Source organism: Acanthaster planci, linkage group LG03 (assembly GCF_054643075.1).
Source record: "Acanthaster planci isolate LZ-2023a linkage group LG03, COTS_SCS, whole genome shotgun sequence".
Classification (NCBI taxonomy): domain Eukaryota; kingdom Metazoa; phylum Echinodermata; class Asteroidea; order Valvatida; family Acanthasteridae; genus Acanthaster; species Acanthaster planci.
Genome location: NC_141779.1, coordinates 15818033 through 15842299, shown reverse-complemented (window position 1 = coordinate 15842299; position 24267 = coordinate 15818033). Strand labels below are relative to the sequence as shown.

Below are 24267 nucleotides of genomic sequence, written 5' to 3'. Positions count from 1 at the left end.
AAATTATAATTGCTGCGATTCGAGCCGTACAGAGTAGTCTTAGTGTGAAATGCATGCACTGAGGCATGAGCGGCGGTGATCAATAGCTTGTTCATATAATTATGCATGATATGAGTAACCGAACACCATGTCTGTAATAAACGCATTCTGAGACCAGTTTCCAATATCTTGGGGACGAGTAATTTGAGCAGTTTTGCACAATGCTTTGTAAATGGCTGGGCTGTGTCACGTGCGTGTGACGTTGTTGCTTGAAGCCATGTCTCCATCTTTCCATCAGTGCAGGCCTACAGTGTGTACAATGTTTTTGAACAAGCTCTTACAGAGACTGGGCAATACTTCACATTCGAGGAAACATAATAATGCGTGAATTTATCAATCTAAACTAAGCATATTTACTCCCCTCCCTACTCGATGCTGCAGCTGGCAAAACACAATGACTGATGTAACTGTCCCCTGGGAACGAGCGTGTTCAACTCTTCATGTCATATTTCCACCCTTTGGGTAATTCTCTCGCTTGTCCGTCCCGTTCATTTCACGCCCAGTTGCACGGGCATGCCCAACCGAGCGAGGTCTGAAGCATGTTCAGTATGATCCGTTGCCGCCTCAGCAGGCTGGACAGGAGGCACTTTGACGAGGTACTACACAAGTACTTCAATGGCCCAACTAGCCATGCCGGCTTCGAAGAAAACCCCGTGTGCGTGTGTGGAGTTGCACGACTGGACTCAACCACGATCCCTGATATCCTCTTGATTATCAAGATTATAATATTGCCATCGAGTGCTTTACTGTTTTATGTTTGGGGCAGTATAGCTCCATGAAGTAGTCTGATAACTTTTTTTTTTCTTGAAAAGGTGGCACCTTTATTTGTGCATGGAAAGCGACAGAGTACCAGTTGAACACGGCACAGTGGCACCTTACCCTGTCCCCGTCATACCCCTAACCCTATCCCTGAACCCAAAACTAAGCCTTTAACTATAGCCCTAAAGTTACCCTAAACATCAGCGCATCCAGCTAGGGCATGTTACCTTTCGTTGATTTGTTTTCTAAGAAATGGAAACGCCAGCATTCGAGAAACGGCACTGCCGTTGGTGGCAGGTGTGGAGATTCTTTTACAGATGAAAAACATGGACAGTCGTTCGCCATACAGAAAAATCCCACTTCGTCCTCTTGACCCCTAGACTTGGATACGCCACTGTCTTTACCCTGCCAAATGTCCAAACGCACCGACCCTTAATTACCAACCAAATTCCGGAAACGGAAAACCAGAAATTCACCAATTAGCAACAAACAAGAACAAATCTATTTCCTCTAAGTACTTTGCACACAAAAACCTCACAGAGGGAAAAATACCTTTGAAATTTTCCTTCAGTGATGTTATTTTCTGCTACCTCTCACGAGTGCGTAGGTCTACATCACATGCCACACAAGGCGAACATTGTGTGACCTCTGAAGGCACTTCATTACACCCACTGCTCCCACTGACTAAGCAAATACGTGTATGTAATGTACCGGGACATGCACACGTACATGTTTGTATGTGCTGTCACTGGCGGAATGGATCTATGTGTGCTGCATCCCTCACAATGGAAGGCGGGCTGATCTCTCTGATGTCATTTTATGATTCCATCGTAACGCGCACAGATCGCTATCACGGTGCGTGAAAAGACCAGAGCGTCGCGGGTTCGAATCCCGTCCGATGGCGTGTATCAGTTTTGCTTTAATGTTAACACATTTTAGGTTAAGCTGTATGCAGCGAATGCGGTGCAGAATAAAATGCAAGAATACAAATGTTAATTTGCCTCTTTCAAGAAATTCCATCGCGATAAAAATTGTACATGATGATGATAACGATGATAACGACTTTTTTGGCCTTCCTGTCACATGTTGGTGTAGCACTGGGTGTTTCAATTTGCAGGCATAACGTTGGTGCACTACGTCAGTGCTACCCGGGAGCCTGGTAAGAAAGTATCTTCGCCTGTGTTTGATGAAAACCCAAACCAAACTTGTGATAAATGAAAGGTCTGATCTGTCCCTTTCTTTCAACGAATGATAAACAGTGCAACTCACGGCAGATGTCTCTTCAGTACAAAATCCAATCGTCGTACAGTGTACATGTACAGTGTATATACACCTGCAAAATAACGGGGAAGCAAAGTATATACGCGGAGGCACGGGAAAGATCATTGCGGGAAAGATTTTTCGAGCTTGAGACTTGCCTTTGCTTGGTACTATTGCGACGTCTCTCGCCGCTGCGGTAATCCCTGTGCACGCCTCCAAGATCGCATTTCTTGTCCGTTGACGTCCTGATAAATATATTTTGTCTGCCGAGGTACTAAACAAGTCCACAACACGGCGATGCAGACATATTGCAGAGTTTTATGATTTATTGCGCGCACATGGGTTTCTGAGAATGGCTGAGACTCTCTCGGCCTTGAATCCTTGTCAAGAGGTTACGAACGGAAATTTGTTGTCAATAGGGCTGACCAAGTACTGTACCGATGTGACAGCCCTGGATCGATCCTCGGGGTGTTTTTAGAAGCCATATCTCCTTCAACTAAGTTTGGAGGTTCCTTGGAGTTTAGGAGAAAGTTTGGAGTTCACCTAAGTTCTTCCAAATACAAGTCGGGGACAGTGATGTCAATGAATATGCGTAGTTTACGCCATGAAAAACACGTGCTAGAAAATGTGACTGTGTGCAATTTTTTTTTCTGTGTGCAAAGTGTACAGTTTTCTATATTGCATAAGAATTAGAATACATAAGCAATAGGCTATTCAAATATTTCACGTCAGGTTTGGCAAACATATTACTACTAGTTCGTATAACTCTCTTTATCTCAATTTCCCCAAGGGAAAATTCTATTGTGTAACTGCTTCCAAGGCCACGGCTGCATTTGGCAGGCATCGCAAACGTATAAAACTCGTGATGTCGAGGAGGTCAGACGAAGATTTATGTGCAGCGAAATAATGAATACCCTGCACAAATGACAGCCTGAGCGTTTCGGGCATAAATCGAATCTGAATCGTAAATAACTGCAGTGCATTACATGTGTACAGTACATGTACATGTACATTCTCGTCCCTGAACACGCACCCACCCACACAATATACACGCTCTGTTGACAACATACGGTCAATTCAACTTGCCACTACCTTTTCCCTGGTTCCCGTGTCAAAATTTGCCTAGTGCATGTAGTGTCATTTTATGCCGAAGTATTCTCGACATTCGGAGCCATGTTATATAGCTGTTTGTCAAATCTTCGGGGCTGCGCGTTAATGTGCAATTTCTCTTCATCACCAGCGGTCTTCATTAAAACAGCCGTAAGTTTGCACTGTTGAAACATAGGGTTTGTAGCTCTATATGGTTGAAACAACCACGATGCAGTGCAGTTTCCTAGCCCTGTTTAAACCATGGAGGGTATCCTTCCTCCATGATTACACAGACCTTTTGCACAGTAAAAGCGATACTTTTTAAAGGGCAACCAATGGGTATAGCACTTACCAGACTGGCTGCGCATGTATCATCAGCCGAATGCTTTATATGAACGCTTTGAACTATTTGAAATAAACAGTCTTCCAATTCACATGGAAAAGCGAAAGTGTGTTGTTTACCTCGGCCTTCTCCGTGTTCCACTGTATTTTTACATGAAGGTCAAGAAATCTTGTGAGGGTGATAATGTATCCCCACATGCAGAGAACCACGTGCTGGCGCGCGTGCTGAAAATCAAGGCCAGATTTAACTCTCCAGCCCGCATAAGTCTTACTCTTTAAAGTTGGTATACATGTACATGTACATACATAAGACTTTCAAGCAATGGCGAAAATTCCTTTACTATCTCCGTTCTGCAACAAAGACCAAATTATGGTCGCAAAGAATCGTTCAACACTTCTATATTTATTTCAGCTATTGTTCTGAAAAGAATAGTTGTGTCCAGTGGACTGTATAATGGTCTAATAAAACTGCGTGCGTCTACAAAGGTATATGTAGTTATATGACCTTTTATGATTCCAGTACGCACCTGTACAGCGGCCAGTGGCCAAATTCTCATGTAATGTAAACAATCTGCCCCGAATCCAGGACCATCATAAATCATCGTCTGCGCCCTTTGAGACACTGTCCGTTTAAGCAAATTATTGGGGAACTTAAGACGGTTAAATAGAAGTGTAATCCAATCAGCGTCTACAGAAGTGATTAGACAGCGACACGTATCTGGCTCCTAGAGCAAACACATTGTCCGTTCCTTAAATTTGTTTTCGTTGCGTCACTTGTTGTTATCACAAATAATTTTTGGGACAGGTATACGGAGCGATTTTTGTTGTGCTTTCCGATTCTTTTTGGGGGGAAACATGAATGCCTGTCAACAGGCTTGATTTGACACTGCATAGACTTAATTTGAGTTTAATATTCGAGAACACGCTAAGAGTTCTAGCTACAGTGGGATAATGTTCGGTATGACCTGCTCTGGCCGGATTCATCGGACAGATTACCCGCGACTCTCTGGCTGGACGCGCAAATGAGTGCAGACCTCTATCGGTGTAGGGTGGCATTCCCTGGTGTAACTGTCGGAACTGAAGTTTCATGTGAAAGACGGGTTAAACCTTGCTCATGAGGAGCCAATAAAAAGTTACTTCAATCGGTATCCTTTCCCTTTTACTCCACTCTAACAACCGCAAAACACATCAAAGACTTGGGCGTCAGTCGTTTGCTTTAGCTCTGGCCTGAACAACCTCATGCAGTCAAGTTTGCTTCAACACATCGTATATACCAACAGGTGAAGTCGAGTATCAGATGCACCGTAGACAACACACACAAATGAGGTATTGAAGTTGACAGTGTTTGGTACAAGACCACTGATCGTGTACAGGACAACTGTACATGTACATGTATAGGCCTACAGTTCGGATACCACAACAGTTGTTCATTTACATGATTTAGCACCACGGTTTTCGAAGTGAAGAATGACATGCATTGAAATTGGTTAGACCACTGCTCCAGTGGTTGATTTGGGGAGTGGTTTCGCTGAAAGCGAGACCTGCAATTTGACCATTACACTAAACACATCATCAATATCTGTTGGTCTTGTGCATGCATGTTTGTTATTTCCACATTTTAATCTCGGGGACTGGTGTTTATAGTGTATGCCCGGGAAAATAAATGTTGGCTCTAATCTTTGTCAGTCTATCGCCAGCTCTGTTTGAGAGGAAGATACGAAATGATGTCTCGCGTATAGCGTTGAGGCGGCCGCCGATGAGCGACGCACAACAGTGATGATCCCACAACACGGCAGGGTTGTTAAAAGCAAACTTGACCAAAGGCGCATGAACGCACGGGGCCTAATTACGGCTTGTCGTTGATATACTGAAAGAGTGCTTGCAAACGGACATGTCGATGGCCAAGAAGTATTAATCAATGTGAAGAAAAGATAATTTGTCTCTGATGAAAGCTACTCCAGATTCCAGGAATGCCTGCCGGGCAAACAGTGTCAGAAAGTCGCTTAATATTACAGGCGATGTCAAATTTTGGCATCAAGAAAAATAAACCGCATACTTTATACGTAAACAGACAAACGACAGACAACCTGTTTCTGGGTGGCATAAAAAAAAGTGAGCGCTGGAGTTCCCAGCCCTTGTAACACGACATGGTGACCCAAAATGTCTCTCCTTCTGTCTGTTTTACGATCAGGCATAAATTCTTCTGATGTGCTTTGAACGTTTGCATCTCAGACCGGTCTTATGCATGTCTGTGCAGGATTGCAGCAGTATTGAAAGCGGCGTTGGAATGATACCATAACTCCCGGAAGGCGCTCCGGATATTGTTTCAAACGAAACATTGATTCGTGGTATGAACTTTCGTATCAGTTTCGTGAATCAAATCAAATCATATCACAGAACGCTTGGAATGAGCGAGGAGTTTTCTCATCGTGTCAAGGATAATGCAAACTCAGTTTACCGGGTAGAAACAGTCATGTTTGTGTTAAGCGGATGGGTAGCTCTCTGCTTTCAGACTGGATCTACAGAAGTTAATGGGCTTTCAGCTAAAAAAAAAAGGCTTTGAGATTATTGGCAGTGTTGACATTTGGTTAAGTTTGATTTACGTTAAAAAAATTCCAACATAATGCGGCGGCATGTATTTACTGTCCAACCCCGGCAGCCATTTTCCAAACATATGCTCAAATAGAAGTCATCGGCAACACCGTCTGCGCATTGTCAAAATACGCTGTCATGCACGAGACGTTTTCAGTACAAGTTCTGTTCGCTTCATTTGACTACAATGCAACCCCAACCATTCCAACTGTGTGGCGGCTTTAAAGTTTAATTGTTGAGGGACCCTCTTGATCGCTACAAATATAGCTGCTAATCCAGCCCCATAATGACAACAAATGATCCTGGCTTGTGATCTCCCCCTCGACAATTTGTCGTCCACTCCCCTTGTCTGAGGCGCGATTTTCACAGTTTTTGCGCCAGTTGATTACGGCCATTAAAAAGCGACGGGCAGGAATCGAGCTCTGCGGTGGATCACGGCCGAGTGTAATTGGCGCTGTCGTGAATAGGCGATGAAAAGGACAGAAAAAACAGTTCTTTCTGGCCGAGCCTCTTGGTTGCAACTGATCAATAGCTTCGTAGGAAACTGCGATGATAGTCCACCACTACCAACAATTTTTTCTTTCTGAGTTAAAGGGTGGTGATCCGTTTCAAAGAAGACCCTTTTCTCTCCACACGGGCCCGGGTGTCTATGACTAGTAATGATGTGTCCAGTAGAACCGAGTTAGGCCACCAGTAAGTAAAGATTATTAGCGTCTGTGGCACCGACTCGGAGATCCCACACACAGCGGGGGGGGGGGGTAAACTACCCACAATGCGCAGGGTTATTCTTCTGAGTGGTATGCGGCAAAAACTCTACTGGCCTTTTCCCCCGTTTTGTACATCGAGCCAGCTACGCACGCACAGTGTAAAAGTTTTTCGAGCGTTTCATTATGACATAATACAGCATTACAGTATATTTATTCCATGTATTGTTCACCGGGCAATTCTATGCTATCAGAATTTTTCTGTCACTTGTAGAAATTTGATTCATTAAAAAAAAAAAGAATACTGCACACTGAGGTCCATTTCAATTCGTCACGGTCAAATCAAATTGCTTCGTTTCGACTTACCGGACTTTCCGACGCTCTCTGCCCCCAGCACCATGATCCGGGCGTCGGTGACGTCCTGATTCATGCCGTGGCCCAGGGTGTGAGCCTGGGCCGATTCCACCACCAAGGTACCCTTGCAGGGGGACTCCCGGGGGCCCGCCATGACCCTCATGTCCGCACCCGTGTAGCCGCCCCCTTCACCGAATCGGATCTCGGTCAGTCCGTCCGGGGTCGGCGTTTCGATAGACGGCGTCTTCATTGATCGCGACAGGATGAACGTGCTCAATCCGAAAACTTGAAGTTCGAAATCGTCAACGGGTTCGAGGGGTTCGTTCCATTCAGTAGTGAGGATCTACACAGCGAAGTACATGTACTGAAAGTAATGCTACCTTCAAGCGTGCCGTTTTAAGGCAACTTCCGTCTGCAGTGCCGTCACCATTATGCCTTTTGTTTTCCAACAAAATTCTGAAGGGTGCGAAAAGTGAAGGACTGTTTAAATAAGACACTCTGATACAATGGACTGTCGCATTCGGTCAATCGTGCGTGTCACGGCATGACGAAAGCAAGATAGAACAATAGCAGAGTCCAAATTTAAAAAAAAAAATTCTAAAGAGAATTTTCAAGTTCCATCTAGTGAAGTGCAGCGGAACAACACCGATGCGTCCTTCGGTGAACACCTTGCGGTACGCTGTTGATAATCCCCAGGTTTTGGTGTTTTTTTTTTACGGAATCCTGCCTCGGGAGTATCAAAGCACAGTACTTCCCGTGTAGCCAGCGTTGACGGTATTAAACTGAACAATGCTACTGAAGGAAAAACCACTGCCAAGGATGAAACACGCCCCTCACTTCTCAATGCTAATCCTGCTGATCCAAGGTTGGAACATGCGACCAAGCTTTAGAAAATTCTGCCTCCTTCCTTGAAAATGGTCCAACAGGAGCCACTGGTTATTATCATGTGGAGGGCACCTGAGGTTGAATCGAAGCTGGGATACAATAAAAGCATCCTCTCGGTGGGTCTCGAAGTGAGCATGTACACTTTCGTGCGCGAGGTTGAACGTCCAGTCAACTGAGTGGAATAGGATCATGGGTTGTGATTCAATACAATCGAATCACGAGCCGTGCGCAGAAGAGCAAGACAACGGCTGTTTTGTGTGTGGAAAATTAAGGAGCGCAACGAATAAATCGTTATGAAGATTATACGTGTACTGCGATATTTTTGATATTTTGATACGATATGTCCCAGTCGTCATGTGAAATGTATTTATATTGAATAGAAACATACCCACACCGAGTTTCTGTCAAGCCGTGTACATTAATATTCTGTAAAACCAGACTTTATTTGTTGACATCATCATGCATGCAATTGCTTACTAGTTATAATGATCACCGACCGAGGTCCTGGCTACACGGTTCCGAACAATCCACGGGTGTTCCAAGCGTATCTGTACATGTACTGAATAGGGAGAAAATATTTTTTCCATACTGGTTGCGTTGACCTTTGCAGTTTTCATTCGTGGGTACAAAAATTACAAAAGAAGAGAAAAAAGCACGTAGATTAGATGGGTAAAATGGGGATAAAAACATGAGTAACCTATCAATAACAAGATGTCGTGTAGAGATGTTTTCCAGATAGCATGTACTCCTGACCGACAAGACTGACGCCACATTGCTTTGAACCGACACTCACCGTTTCAGCTTTTTTATGAGTGGCTTAAGCAGGTTTGAATTTTCCTGACATTGGACTGAAATTCAGTCCTCATTTAATACACATTGTGTTAACAAAATGGGGTAATGTTTGTTGAATGGTGGCGGGGTGCACATCACAATATAAATGATAATCATTACTGTTAAAGTGTCTTTTTAAATGATGATTTTTTAACATGAGGGCGCTTTTCAGATTGGCATTTTTCTACATGTCATTTTGCACAATCCATTTGTGCATAAACATGATTCGGCACACATTCCCGAAGGCCAGGATCTTTTTCTGTGGACAAATGTGAATGAAAGAGAAGGGGGGGTGAGTGATGGGTATAAAGTTATACGGCAATAGACAGTGGAAGGAAAAAAACACATAGTCCCTACATCAGCGAAAAAGAGAACTCTGCGTTTCTTATAATCATTTGCTCTTGTCAAAATGAGTGATAAAAGTTCAGAGTTGAATATTATTCTTTAAAAGATGTGTGCTGATGCGGCTGGCATACCCGGAACGCATGACAGTTGAAGAAATGAATGACGTAGGTTTGTAACGTTAACCGTTTGTTCAAAATTTCAGGACATGAGTAAAAATATTCAGCCTTTGTATATGGTTGTGTCCGAGGGTGAAACAGGGACCCCCCAAAAAAGGCATTTCTAAATTTTAATGGGGAAGAACGATTTGCAGAACTATACACAATATGTATTTCATTTTCCGTCTCCCAAAAGCGACTAAAAAGCCACCATATGAAGCCTATACCCCTCAGAAAAGCCACAGAAGTTGCAGAAAGAAACCATTCAACTTTTTGCCCGATCAATCCCCCCTCCAAAAAAAGATCTGGATACGCCCTTGAGTCCTTGTATGGGAAATTATCGGTTTAAAAGACCGGGCATGCCGTTTTTGCCCAACCTGTTGTTTTATAAGTCGTCCTCTGCATTGTAGATGTGGAACTTTTGATACAGAGACCTAGGTAAATGATTTGCTTACTTGTATTGGTCGCCTAGCTAGCGGGGCTGCGTCGACTCGGGCCGGCCGCCTCTTGGTCACGCCCGGGCAAGCGGGCGATGATCGAGTCATCCTCCTCCTCTCTCTCCTCTACGGACTTTTCGTCGATCCGTGCGGCCGAACGACCCCGGAGATGGAAATATTCTAATGGATATTTGGGCCTGTGAAACCTCGTGGCGTATCCACTTGGTGGCTTGTGCAATGGTCGACGAGGAAGAAGAGAGACAGATGCAGTTGCGACGGGAATTCGCTGACTTGAGTGCCTCATTAAAGAGTATATATATTCTGATCACAAGTGCCCCTCCAGTGAGCAGACTCATGAACTATCAACGTAGTGAGGATTTTCCATCATCAGATGGAACAGTGCAGAGGAAATTTAAACCGTTCTGAAAGCCATTTGCTACCAGTCTCAAAATACTAAGTCGGCTGGGGACGTCTCAGCAAATTTTTTGGTCCATGATCAGGACAGACTCTCTTTCACACTGTCTTGTCGACCATTACTGCCACTTGAAAACTGGAAGTCTTATGGGATCTATTATCAAAGAAAGAACATTTCAGATATGAATCAAGTTCAGGTATGTCATGTGACTGCATAACCAATGAGGTAAGTTGAGTTGGTGGGTTGTTTTTTATAGCTTGTTACCTCTTCTTATATCACTGCCCAACTCGATTCTTGGGCTGTAAAATGAGGAAGTGAAAACTTTGGTTTCTCGCTTTGTTCGTTTGTTTGTTTCCTTTTGTTCTAATTTTGATGAGATCTAGGCCCTTAGATGATATTTCCTTTATTGTTTTCTTCCCAGAAAGGATTCTTGCGCTCATGCAGTGAAACGACGATCACAGATATTAGTTTATACTTCTACAGTAGAGAAGATGTCGCTTTTGCAGTTTTTACCTGAGGGCGCTATTTCATGTCCAGGTCGGTTTGTTTTCAGGCTTGTCGATTGCTCGGTGTTGCACACTTGAGTCTACACCGAGGTTCATGTTCAAAAGATGCTTCAGCCAAAGTGAAAAACAAATTGGTTCCCATGCGAAGTCATGAATAAAGTAAACATGGTCTCTAACTGAACGACAGTTTGTAAATTTGTCTAAATCTGCACATACAAACATGTCTGTACAAATGATACAGGTTTGCGGGTTGGCTGTCCTATACTAACATTAAATTATTTACTACTACGTTAAACAAAGTCTGTTACATTTTTTGCATTCTCATGCCCTTAGGAACTGCCCCTATCTGCAGCATTTGTTGACTCGTGCCCGCTGTGGGAGGTGGGATCCTAGGGGAACGTTCCTGCTACCCTGGCATGTCGATACCTCGCACCTCGGTAAATATTGGCTCAAAGATTTGTTTTCTGGAATCGTGCTTACCTTCTGGTCCCTGGTCTAGGCTTTCTCCAAACCCTCTTTGGCTGCTGAGAACTGTCATACTGGGTTCGGTGCACGTAGAGTATAATTATTAATTAGCAAGTTGACGAGTTTTCTATTGTCAGAAACTCACAATGAGTGAGAAATGACAGCCACGGGTGTCGCTAAACGGAGGGGGAGGGATTACGACAAAACCTCCGTCAAAGAAAATTAACCATTAATTTAGTCGAGAGCCGCATCTGAAATGCAGGGAAAGAGCTTGTCTGATTGCGAGCCTCTGGCGCTGTCTGATCTTTAGGGAAACATCATGTAGAAAACATCCTGAACTTTTGCAAGCAAAAACCATATTTTTGAGGGTCGAGTGTCAAGACGTCACGATGTGGCGCCTACAACAAGCATGGAGGAATAACAAATCTGGGAACCATCCATTTGGCTTGAAAATATTATCAAGAAGAGGAAGTTTGCTACGAAATAATGTAGTAGCCTACAGCCAAAGGCATTCCAGAGATGAGCTGGTATACAGCGATTCGTTCAAGGTTGATCCGGAATTTCGCACTTTTTGAACCAGTACGGGACCCTTTCCACCCCCCTGATTTCAACAGTTATTAACCTTGCAGAAAAGATTAGTTTTGAAACTAAATAATTATTAACGATCCAACGTTGTGATATATTATTGAACTTTCCCTTCGTTTTCAAAGTTTTGTGTTACCCTTCTCTTAACTTTTCCGTTCGATTTATGTTTCATTTCGAATGAATCGCGAATTGATTTCTTTTTCTACAAATAATATTACGTGCCGTTTTCAGAGGACATCTGCCTCTATATATTACGACCAAAAAAGGAAAAAGAATACAACCTAAATCTTGCAAAAGACTGACTGTAGATTAATTTCCCTTTTTAAAGCTAGAAATGGAACGTCTTTCGTGGGGTCATTTGTACTGGCATCACCAGTTTCAGTAACATCCTTACATTTCTTTTTTTCAGGCAGGTGGTTCTCTCATTCCTCTCGTACTTTGGGTGGGAAATTGGCTTTCGAACTTTCCCTGGCTCTCACGAGGTTGAGGACCCTAAACTGACAACATGACTTATCTATCACGACTGAAATACACTGGCATGCCAAATCAATGAGAAACACAGAAACTAATCATTTACATTGCGCATGTGATTGCACGGTTGGCTTGTATCAGGTTTTAAAGAGATAAATGCCGTCGTACTATGCGGAGTATTCTGAAGTTTGATAAATGTCGGTGGGAGACATTTGCAGAGCTATCGGATCTGTTTGTGCACGTGGGAAATGCAAACTCTTCCTGTCGCGGCAGACGGCCATCGATGTATACAGGGCTTGTACATTATCCAGACGGTCGAACTCTTTTTGGAAATGCGGACATTCTGACGGCCTCGTTTTTGTCGTCCTTTTTCCAAGGTTAATGCCACTATTAAGACTCCCTATTCTAACTTTAAATAATGATTTATCGGGATACAAATAAAATTGAGTAGTTTTCTGAGTGAAAAACCCTCGCTCGTAAATTAGTTTTCGAGTCTTCAGATTTCTTTAATTTAATTTTCTCTTTCCCCGCAAAGACCTCCGAAACGAAGGTCTTTGTAAAACTTTCATTCTAAACCTTCTTACAAATGCTAGTTTCTCTTGTCGTAGTTACATCACTTTGTCGAGGTCCTTGCAGGTAGCACGTAATCGACAGATTACAAGCTTTTTTGCATCATTAATCGTTTCTTTTAATAATCTTCCTTGCATTGTTCGGAGATATACCGATATCACAAACACTGTTTGCCGTCGTCTGTATTTGCGCACCAAACGAACTGTTTGGCTTTTTATCACATTGTACTTGAAACCCAAGAGTTGAGTTCCCTGCCTCTTACCATCAAACTTGGGTTTTATTGATGCACAGACAGTGCGTTGTTTGAATCTTGAATTTAAAAAACTTCACTCTTTCTTGCATAAATTTCTGTTATTTTGTAAATTTATTTTGTGCTCTTCCTTATATCAAAGGAATGAGCCATAAAACTCCATGTGAATGGTAAATTTCATCGAAGAGAAAGTTTTGTTGAGCAAATTTTAAAACTTCAAATATATGTCTATTTCGGCAATAAACGTGTCAATGTCTTTTTGTGATGATACAAGTAGGTGCGATCGAAGCAGCTCTTTGCTTCGCAGGTTTGGAAGCGGAAGTCGAGGTTGGTGCGCCGTCTATAAAGTAAACGTCACGAGAGGGCGCTATCATGGCGCAATTTTATCCAGACTGGTACCAATTCGCCACAATGGCAGGTTATACGTTAGACGAAGTTGGAGACAGTTCTTGTATGCAGGTGCGCATGCTATTTGAAACATGGCGGACAGTAAAGCGGTCAATTTGGGTAAGATATTAAGAAAAAAGGATGGTTTGATTATTTCCCCGAAATGTATACGTTTATTTTAGGCACTCTCGTGTGTTTTATTAATTTAAGAATTCTGTCACTTAAGGTCGGGATGTTTAGCGTGTGCAGTAAACGTTTTAACATGTTTAATTTAATATTTTTTGCTGCGCTGTCTGTCATGGCTGTCATGACTGTCGACGTATAGGCCTACATGGTCTGGGCTTGCTCTATGGTCTAGGCTAGTCTACTTCGAAAACTCTGAGTCACTAACTCCGTGATACTCCGTGTGACTTAGAGGAGACAAGGTTTACATGGCGTCGTCACGCTGGGCAGTGATGGGGTTTTGGAATCGAATTTTGGTGATGAAATGGTTCACAGCTAGCGGCTGTAAGAAAGCTAGGCCCATCAAATCAAATTTTCCCATGTCACTCTGCATACCTGCTTAATTTATACCTCCTAAAAAGGGGATAACAAAAGTTTCAGAGCATGAGATGCAGTATTTTTGAAAAAAAATATGATTTTTGCTCAGCAATTTCTCGCTTCCACCTGGTACCGTTGACTGTCACTCCGTTCATGCTGTTCGTATTTATCACTAGACTGCACATGCGTTGAGCCCACCAATGACTGTGCTTGCTCTGCAACCTGATTCGACCATTTTTGGTGACGGAATGACATCTTGTGTTGTTTTCATCGTGGGACCGCCCTAGCTGCTGCTGTGACCTGGAAACACACATCTGGTGAGATGTGCGACATGTGCTGCGCTGTGTGTGATGCTATCCCCCGCCACCGAAAATGGTCGAGTCAAGATGCGGAGCAAGTGCAGTCATTGGTGGGCTCAGGAGTAAGCTGTGAAACTCGCTCAAGAAGTGACACCCTTTTCTCAAAATTGATTCATACGATCCTACTTTCTTTTCTTATATTTCCCGGCACCCAGGGAGTAACTTGTGGAGCCCATTTAAGGAGCTCCTGCGCACGGTGCATGCTGCCCTCTCTCAGAAACTCCCTGACGCCTTCTACGAGCTGGATGCTGCCATCCGCAAACACAAGCCAGACTTCATCTCCCTGCTACAGAACCCTGTAAGGAGGTTTTCATCTTGATACGTTATCGAAACACTAAAACTCTAGCTGTGGATTTAGCCAGTCACTGCAGAATTACGTGCACAACAGCTCTGACGGAGAAAAACTCTTGTAATTTAAAAGAAATTAAATGAAGTAGAGGTCATTTCTCAATGCATGTTATTAAATGGAGTTTTAGCATTCATTATGACAACACATTCGCTCAATGACTGATCACTGAGCATTTGTCAATCTTCAGTGCTTTTGTAGCATATAATGTGGACTTGCCCCCTACTTTTTCCCATATTTGGATTTCAAAGGTTTTACGTATGTCAGGATATATACCAGTTTTAAATCCAAAGGGCCTGGCTTTATAATCAAAGTTAGCACAATGCTTCTGTGTCATGCCAAGGTGATATGTCTGGTATCTCAACTGTTGCACACATTGAGAACATTTACCAGTATGCAGTGGCAAGTTTCCAGATTCGTTGTACGTGAGTGAAAGTGGCCATCTGGAATGTGACTGGTCCCTGAGACTAATGCAGCGCAGTTAGGAATTGGAATGGCAGGGTCAACAATAAATCAATGTCCCATATGCAATAGACGATGACTTTAATGTTTTAACCCTTGTGGTTGTTCAGAAAAATTGACCAATCTCATTCGTAGATGTACATGTAGGTGGCACATGCTTGGCACCGGTTGTGGTTTAGGCTTTGGATTAAATGAACTTTTATCATGGACAGGCCAAGAATGCCCAGCACAGACTGCAGATCCGGAAAGCAGATGTGACAGGCCTGGTAATCGAAGGCCAACCAGGGACCAAGACTTTCCCACGGCAGTTCATTGACGAGGCACTGATTATCAGTGACCTGTTTGATTTGAACGAGTATTTTGCCGTGGAGCTCCTACTCTCTGGTAGGTTCATCTCTGAATAATCCAATTACTCGCCACTCTCGGGGTGCACTGGAGGCTGCAATAATTTATCATCAAAGACGATAGATGGAGCGAGTTGAAAGATGCACCAGATGATAGCGAAGGGAACATTTTGAGCCCACTAGAGAGCCCTAAATTTGTTCTAAATTAGTGGCCATACACCAACTGTATCCCTATCAAACCCAACAAGATCTTATTTATGTGATAAACTAGGCGTGGAAAGTTAAGGGTTTAACAGTGAAGGCACCTCTTCATTTGGGAGGTTTGCTTTGGTAAGCACTTAGCCATTAAAGGGAAGAAATATGTCCAACAAGTTGTTGAACTAGCATTTCCAGCATTCTTCTGATCATGGAAGTACACAATGAGAAGGATGTAGAGGTTCATTTTCGTGTTATTTCCTTTTTCTGTTATTTCCAAACCCTTTTAGGCACGATGTCAAAAAGATTTTTATCGGCGAGCTGCCTCGGCTCCCCGCGGCACATTTTGCCAAGTCACCTGTCCACCCTCCACACGCGGCGCAGCGCGGCACCCAGACCAGTCTCCAGCTCATTAACCCTAACCCCCGAGGGTGTATGTAAAATCACATTGAGATGGGAGGATTTGGGACTGTAAGGGTTAAATATCCCTATTGTGTGTTCGCTATTGTTAGGTTAACGAACAGCGTGAATAGGGAAATTCCTCTCTCACACAAGGTGCAGGGCGGCGCACTGATGCCCAATGTGAATTTCGGCCACAGAGCGAGTCCTGTGGAAGTGTGGGATCGAATTTCACGGTCTGAGTACAGTCGTTTTCCTATCTCCAGATCTGCCTTCAGCCTTCAGCTCAAATAGACCTCCAATTCCAGTGCAATGTGGTCAGTACCCTGTGAGCCGGAGATGCGCGTACTACTACAAAACTATTTCCAAGTTCGACGACATTAATGACGACACTCAAATATTTCAAATAATTTCTCTGCTTGACCGTGTAAAATGTATATTCCTGGGAGGTAATGGGCCCAGTTGCCTTTTTAGGGGCTATGGCTTTTGATTGACAATGCCTGTCTCAGCATTTTTTTTTGTTTAAACCAAGACCACGTGTAGTTTTTTTTTCTCTGCCCCATCGCGTAATGATTCTTGGCATCCAACCCACCAAAATATTACTTAAACAGCATTTATATTTAAAACTACGGTGGTTTAATGTTTCTCCCTGCCCACTGCATACTCCTTATTTTTATTCTGCGCATTCAATCGGCCAAAAATAATCATCCTCCTGATCTCAGCATTTCTTTATCCAAACCTGATCACACGTGGTTTAATTATTTCCTCGCCCGTCGCGTACTCCTTATTTTTATTCTGCGCAGTCAATCCGCCAAAAATAATCATCCTCCCCATCACAGCATATGTCTCTTCATGTACGTCTCTCTTCAGACTTGAAAAAAAATGAAATACAGAAATGTATTTAAAGCTTTGCAGTGGAAATGGGATTTCCGTCTTTGGAATAGATCACGAGCTTGCTTGATGAAGGATTTTATTCCTAGAGAAAAAATTAAGCGTGGAAAGGAATTACGGGGTGAGAAATTATATACCACAGCTGGATAGAAATTATCTAAGTCCTGCAAAACGTTCTCCAGGCAGGGATATCACATATTAAGTGTTAAGGAAGCTCTGGGAAATATTGAATTTGCTGAAACTTTTCTTGAGTCTGGGAAAATAATTTGAAAACGGGGATAAAATTTGAGGCGGGAAAATCATGATACCGAAGCCAGGAATAACTCATGAGTCCATTTAAATATTAAAAATTTAAGTCTTGAGAATGTATTCTGAGTCCAGCGAAAGCTTTGAGTCTTGTGGAGAATATTGATAGTCAAATAAAACACAATTTCTGACGCAGGGAAAAATGTTGTGAGGCGGGAAGAAGTATTCTGAGGACGGAGATTTTTTTTAATATACATGTATTCCTGGTTCTGGGATATTATGTTCCAAGTCTTTGGGAAAATATTCTGAGTCTGAGAAAAGCTATTCCAAGTTCCTAAGTGTTGAGAAAACATTATATAAAGGCTACAAAGTAAATCGAGCCTGGAAAAATATTCTGAGGCAGAGGAATCAATTTCAGCACGGCCAAAACCAATACTCAATGAATACATTCGGACCCTATGGTAATTTTGGTTTGTCTTCTCACAATCAAAAGCGCCAACTCTACAGTAAAGGAATGAAACGATTGATGTCATTGGGACTGCAGAATTTCATTTGCGGCCATTGACTGACACTGCTTTAAATAGCTGACGGTAGAGGTAGCGGGCTTTCAAGTTTTACAACCAATGATAACTGAGAATATGTAGAGCTTATATATCGATTGGTTTCTGGTTTTCCTTGTTTGCATCTCGACGATTGGTATGTTGACAGTTGAGCGTGGAGGAGGGCGGTTGATGACGATGGTTTGATAAGCCAGGAGGGCAGTTTAAAGTCGGTACACAGATGCCTGGACAAAATTCAAAGATGCTTCTTTTTTCCAACAGAAAGAGAAAGCCTTTAATAGTGAAAATTGCCAGCATCGGATGAGTGTCTGTGATTCTGTCGGCGCACCATGGCTACAAGTATCCAGAATGCAGTCATCCGTGAAAGCATTATGCAAATCTGTACCCTTTGTTATGCAGGAACACTAAGTAGGTCGGGGGCGCCGAGGGTCAGTCAGCTGGGGCATGCCGACCCTCAGCGCTGTGGAGTGCACCGCAGTGCGCCGATTAAAATCTTTTTGACATCGTGCCTTAAAACTGCTTGCTAATGACGCTGTGGCATTTGCTTATTTGTTCAATACTCGTTTGTTTATTTCCCCCTCCCCTCCCCTCCCCACCCCAGGAGAGCAACAGCAGCCCCATTTTCCAGGTCTTACCCGAGGTCTTGTGGCTGTTTTGCTGTATTACGACGGCCGTAGGAGCGTCATTAATGCCCTACAGCTTCTTATCCAATCTCGCAAAGGTTTGTCATGCACGTTAAAACCTTGGTGTTGCACTGTCCAGCAGTGGCACAGAGACACTGGCAGTTTACAAGACATCTGGTCATTTTCATTTGATCACCTTGGTGAAACACGCTGTCCTATTAAACTTGTCAAAGCAGGTCATTTTATTAACTTTTCCTTTTCCGCATCCTTTCAGTACTCTGGAAGGTTTGAGAAGATTTTGGAGCTTAGATATTAACCCTAACCCTGCCAGATGCAGGACAATGCATCAGGTAAAAAAAAGTCTGATGCACTTTGATGCACTGGGCAATCAACAGCAGCCGAACAAGCTGGCCATGCTGAGACAACCAATAATGCCACTGTTAGATTTTGTGGTGATTGATAACCACCGACTCCCTGGCTGTTTGGCCTTGGGGAGAGTTGACCTGTTGGATCTTGTTACACTGGACAGGCAAGCCACTTTGGCACATGATGTGTCTGGCAGGGTTTGTAACCAAAGTGGGCTGGAGGATTTGGGTTAACAATGTGGAGATGGCAAAGGAATGTGTTTTCTCAAAGTTCATTTGAATATCTTTTGGCTTGGATTAAGACTAGATCACTAAAGACAAGATTCGGAGAGACTTATTGGGACTAGTGAAAGACTGGACAGTAGCCATGGCCTTTTAACGAGCATACTTAAAAAGGAATTTGATTAAAGCTCAAGTCGCATCTGAAAGCAGATGCAGTTAAAGTGACGTCAATCTCATCTGTCACAGGCCGCACCTGGACTCTTGAGCTAGAGGATGAAGTCTCGGACTTGACCACCCGCTTCACGGATGAGCTCATCCGAGATGGTCTGATGCGTAAGATTCTCACACTCCTCTTAGAGACGGACGTCGAGAAACAGATGGACAAACTGGGCCAGGCCAGGGCACTAGGAGATGCCAGGCACAGGCATGAGGTCAGTTTTGGAGTTTTGAGGGACATGGTTCCTCATGTTATTACTGTAAATCTTTCGTTACAAAGCCATCTCTTGGAAATGAAGTGATCTCAGTTTTGCAGCTTAGAGAGAGAGACTCTGAATCGTTTGTGATTGCAATTTTTATTGGTTGAGAATCAGTCACGTGACAGGCCACAAAGACGCATGTACCCCACATGGTGCATTACCTGATCTTGCCCAAGGTTGAAAGTGTCATATCCACTGTATTGGTATTGGCTTGACCTTGGTTAAAAGGTTGTACAGCCATGCTGGTACTGCGTTAATGTAACTGTGAGATGTGCTGTGGAGGACAGTGAAGCACTATTTCTGCTATGTTCTTCATTTTGTTTACATTATTCACTTGTCTTTTTAACTGGGCCAGTTTTGCCATAATTACACCATCATAATGTCGGCAAATGACAGCAGGATGGTAGTTAAGAAGAGATTTTGTTATTGTTCCCAAAACGAGGTCAGATGTTTGATTTTTGAGCATTACAGCATCAGCAGAAAGAAACCTCCTGAACATTCTTTGTGAGAGTGTGAACACAGCAGTTTCTAACACTGCTTTGCTACAGGCACAGTCTTAATGAGGGAGACTCTCAGTTTCAGATTTTACCCATAACAGAACTAACTCTCTGGAAAAATGGAATATCCCTGTAGTATGAGATTTGCCTCTTGAGAAAGTCCTCATTGTGTTTCCTATTGTTTGTATGTACATGGGGGTATTATATCTTGAACCTTTGCACAGAGCAAAAATGCAGGTTATAAATTGATTTGGCCTGAAGGATGGATGTTGCTTTTACTTCCTTCCAATTGGTTTCTTAGGTGATGGAAATGTTGAAGGAGATCCGTTCCTCCCTGGCCGAGTGCCTCTTTGCCTGGGCCTGCCAGTCTGCACCCAGCCGGCAGGATGCGGGCCTGCTGATTGACCACCTCAGGCGGCACGCTGGCTTGGAAGCGGACGGCCGGCTCGATGGTGTCACCTTGTCCCTTCTGATGGCCTGCCTGTACTGCCTGGATGTGGGCGGGCTGACGGAGACCAGGCCTGAGGATCGAGACGGTACGGTCCTGAGTCATACTTGTGTCAGGTCAGGTTAAACAGGTCAAATCGACCCAAAACACGACAGACATAAAGTGAATCCAACTCAAATTGGTCTGTACTACTAAGTCCGACCTGGCCTGGCACGAATTAAGGTGAAATTGACCCAAACTGAACCAACTGGAAAAAGATACTAATGCAGAAACAAAACTTGAAAGAAATACACTTTTTTGCCTTGTTATTGAGCATATTGCTGTTCACATCTTGAAATGTACTTTACGAATGTAATTTTATCAGCAAATAATTGCATTGATTGCCAAATATTTTATTTCAAAAATGAATTGCAGATAATTGATTAAATATCCAATGATTCAGAAAATGGCACATGCTTAACCTACAGGCCTACAAATCTTGCTGAATGGATATCATTGGAATTGACTATGCGTTTCCAAGGTTTTTTTCCACCAGGATGTCAGACTGTGTATAAATGCATGTAAATCAAAATGAAGAGCATGCTTCACTCTTTCCAATGTAAACTCAATAGTTTAAGTTATAAGGGTAAGATTTGTGAGGCTTTTCCTGATTTCAGGATTGTTTCTGTCAGGATTTATCCGATTTAAGCATTTGTCAAATGATCGCGTTTCAAATCTGCAAAAACTCTTGAGTTTACCGTCAAGGCGTTTTTGCTCATAAAAATTGCAATAGAACGCAAGAAATGGCAGGCATGCAGCTTTTCCTCGGATCAGCTGATTTGAAAATGGAAAAACACTCGTACAGTCGTGTAAAGATTGGAATTTCCGCATGTTTTGTCAAACTCCAAGTTGCATGCCAGAAATGGGTATTTTAAAGTGTGCCCTCAGGCAGACAGATGTATACCATAAAACCTATGCTGCCAAAGGACCCTCAAGACCTCTGGTGATCATTTTGTGGATCTTTCACTTTCCTCCAATCCTCCCCCCCGGCCGCAATTAAAAAGTTACAGTAGTCTGTAACACTCACATCATTTGATCCTACCCCCTTGGATCATTCCCCTTCACCAGAGTTGACCAAGCAGCTGCCGGTCCTCAACGACGCAGAGTTCCTACCCGATCTCCACCAGATGATTGTCAAGGACGAGGCAGAGTGGGCGTGCCCAGGGATCGCAGCAGTGCTGCGCTTCGCGTGGGCCCTGATGCTGCGCAACGTAGCCCAACAGCCGGAAGTCGACGGTGAGTATGGTGGAATCGCCATCAGGCATGGCACAAGTTTACTGCCGAGACTCGCGCAGGACAGTTACCTACATCCAACCAACAAAACTGTATGAGACACAAAGCTCATTAAAGGGGTCCAGTAAGTTGCCGTCACATTCACCATGTTGCCCTGATGGTGCTGCATTTTCGCAAAGTTTTGAGCTCTGTATATTAAACATGTTTTTCCTTCACATAAGTATATGAGCTAAAACTGGATTGAAACTATAGAGTGATTTCAGTTTGGAAGTAAAAATCAGTTACCAATTCAATGTCGAAACTGACAGGTACATGCAGATTTTGGTCAGTCCATTTTGTGCTAAAAAAGGGAGAAGCAACTTTGTAAGAAAATGAAGTGATTTCATTTTTTTCACTCAATTTACAGCCTGCAGGCTGATTCACATGTATAAAATGTTATTTGTTGATTGTTTACACCATTGGGAAAACTCTGCTAACATGACGTTCTTTCTGTTACTGTGTTTTGTGTCATCATCATTTAGGTGGACATTTAATTCGTAGTTGTGATGTTTTTTTTAATTTGTCCATTCCATGATGCATTCTTCTTTTCTCCTCGGTAAGATCTTGTATTCTGTCATCTGTTAAATTTGGGTCTATCATTTCCTATCCATAAACACTAACCTCACAAGACAGCATGTACATGTACCTATCCCAAGGATTAGTTGGTTTTGTCGGTGGAGAAGGTTGTTCTTCAGGTCATTGCTTTTTCTTGATGCTACCTTGCCTCTTTTGCACCTGCAGCCATGCAGGACTTTATTGAGGAGGACGAGATGATAGTGGATGATGCCATGAAGGATAACGTCTTCCGATTTCTCACGGATGCCGTGGTGGCCTCGGGGAACTTCCACCAGTTGGTGAGAATTGACCTCATGGACAAGTTGATTTCTGACAGAAGTGCCCTTTGCAATGAAGAAATTTCCTTTCCCCTTGAAGAACAAAGTTTCTGCCCTGTCTTGTGAAGATATCTGGTATTGAGATGGTTACTGCATTCACCACATGTTAGGGTGTCCCACATTAGGGACATCATTTGGTCCATTACGGGAGACAAGAGCATGTGACCTTTTTATGCAAGCTAAATGTCAGGTATCGTCTGCAGTCGGGCAGTATCTGCTACAAAATGTGCACAGAAAATTATGTTTCAATTTATTCAGATTGTTTTTCAACCTTATTTCCCCATCATTCCTGAATGTTGATCATTTTTGAATCTGGTCGTCCCATTTTCTCCATGCAGGAGTTTTGCGCTCGGAGGCTTCATGGTCTGGTGACTGACTTCATAGTTCAGATGCCACTCAAGGTGGGAAAGACTCATTTTGAAGGAAGTTCAATTTTATATAAAAAACATTTTTAAGCTTTTATTATTGCCATTTGATAATTGCCTAAATTAGTGTCAACTTATTGCTTGATCAACTGTCAGCTTTGTTTCATTTCAGTTATAGTGCCACCTTATTATAGCGGCCACCTCTCTAAACTGGCCGCGTTAGTTGGTCCCAGTTTGATCCTCACTTAAACATACTGTAACCATGTCTTGCTATTGCGGCCACTGCATAATGCAGCCAGCGGCCAGCCCGGATCGAAGCATTTGTGTACAATTACATTGCAGTAAAACCTTTGTACTCCGGCCTTAAAAATGAAGTGCACCCTCTATTGACTTTGAAATTCTCCCCGTTGTTTAGTTCCCAGACTATGTTGTATGTTATACAAATTAAACCCAGCGCGCAGACGAATATATTGTTCACTTTGCATGCCACGCGCAACGTTGTCGCATCGTTTGTTGTAAATGCGAAGTATTTGTGAGCTCATTTTTTATCGTTGATTTTGATTTGAAGTGTCACACTTGTGTAAAATCTACGTCATGAACAAAAGTTAAAAATGTATCCTGATTTCTTCTTGCCATTCTCGTGTCTCGAGAGCAAGAAATACCTTCAAAATAAAGTTTGTGCTTCAGACTGATACATTTTGTTAGCATTGTTAGTATCCACTTCGGACCGGGGCATTTTTCAACGTTGAGGATGCTGGGCCGGCATGACTATCATTTTTTCTGTTTTCAAAATCCTTCAACAATTCATCATTCCATTTAACAGTCGTTTATAGCCGAACGGAGTAATCTTCAGGCACTACTCTAAGTTGACAGGTGACCTTCATTGACACCCGAATATTTCAGCCAGGCCTGCAGCCTTGTAAACAGAGCCCAGATTGTGCGGTGTCACACAGCTGTCTTTTGTTCACGAACCTGGCTCAGTGCACTGCTGACCTCTTTTCAATAGGGGCCAGATTAGCATGCAGCGGTGCTGTGTGGCTCATCGCTGCGGTGGTGGAGAGCTTTTGTCCCCGGTGGTAATCCGCTTGCTCTAAATACCCCAAACCCTGGTATACGGTTTCAAAATAATGCTGGATTATCACCACTTTTGAGAGTGAAAAATTCCGGTCATGCCCAGCAGCCTGGTCTTTTGTTAGGAGTACGGTCTTTTGTTACAGGGCCCTGTTTCCTTTGTCCGAGTTCGGAGACCCCGGCCACACATATAAACCATACGGCTCCGATCCC

General features: G+C 43.2%; 2 protein-coding genes across 3 annotated transcripts in view; one reads left to right on the top strand and one right to left on the bottom strand.

Annotated features, from left to right (window-relative positions):
• LOC110991099 (ras-related and estrogen-regulated growth inhibitor-like) overlaps positions 1-8228 on the bottom strand; it is a 46228-nt gene extending 38000 nt beyond the window's left edge. Inside the window, exon 1 of the mRNA XM_022256267.2 lies at positions 7152-8228. Within this exon, the coding sequence (XP_022111959.1) occupies positions 7152-7389 (238 nt within the window). The 5' untranslated portion in view covers positions 7390-8228. The remainder of the gene's footprint in view (positions 1-7151) is intronic.
• A 2493-nt stretch (positions 8229-10721) lies between these two features.
• Positions 10722-24267, top strand: part of nup205 (nucleoporin 205) — a 45822-nt gene continuing 32276 nt past the window's right edge. The window contains exons 1-10 of one of the 2 annotated variants that reach the window (XM_087134496.1): positions 10722-10744; positions 11047-11150; positions 14496-14638; positions 15361-15532; positions 18385-18504; positions 19240-19424; positions 20268-20502; positions 21522-21689; positions 22467-22579; positions 22957-23019. In XM_087134496.1, coding sequence (XP_086990622.1) covers positions 10737-10744; positions 11047-11150; positions 14496-14638; positions 15361-15532; positions 18385-18504; positions 19240-19424; positions 20268-20502; positions 21522-21689; positions 22467-22579; positions 22957-23019 — 1311 coding nt within the window. In that variant the 5' untranslated portion in view covers positions 10722-10736. Of the gene's footprint in view, positions 10745-11046; positions 11151-13485; positions 13562-14495; positions 14639-15360; positions 15533-18384; positions 18505-19239; positions 19425-20267; positions 20503-21521; positions 21690-22466; positions 22580-22956; positions 23020-24267 lie in introns of those variants that run through there. The other variant, XM_022256072.2, reaches the window with a different exon arrangement.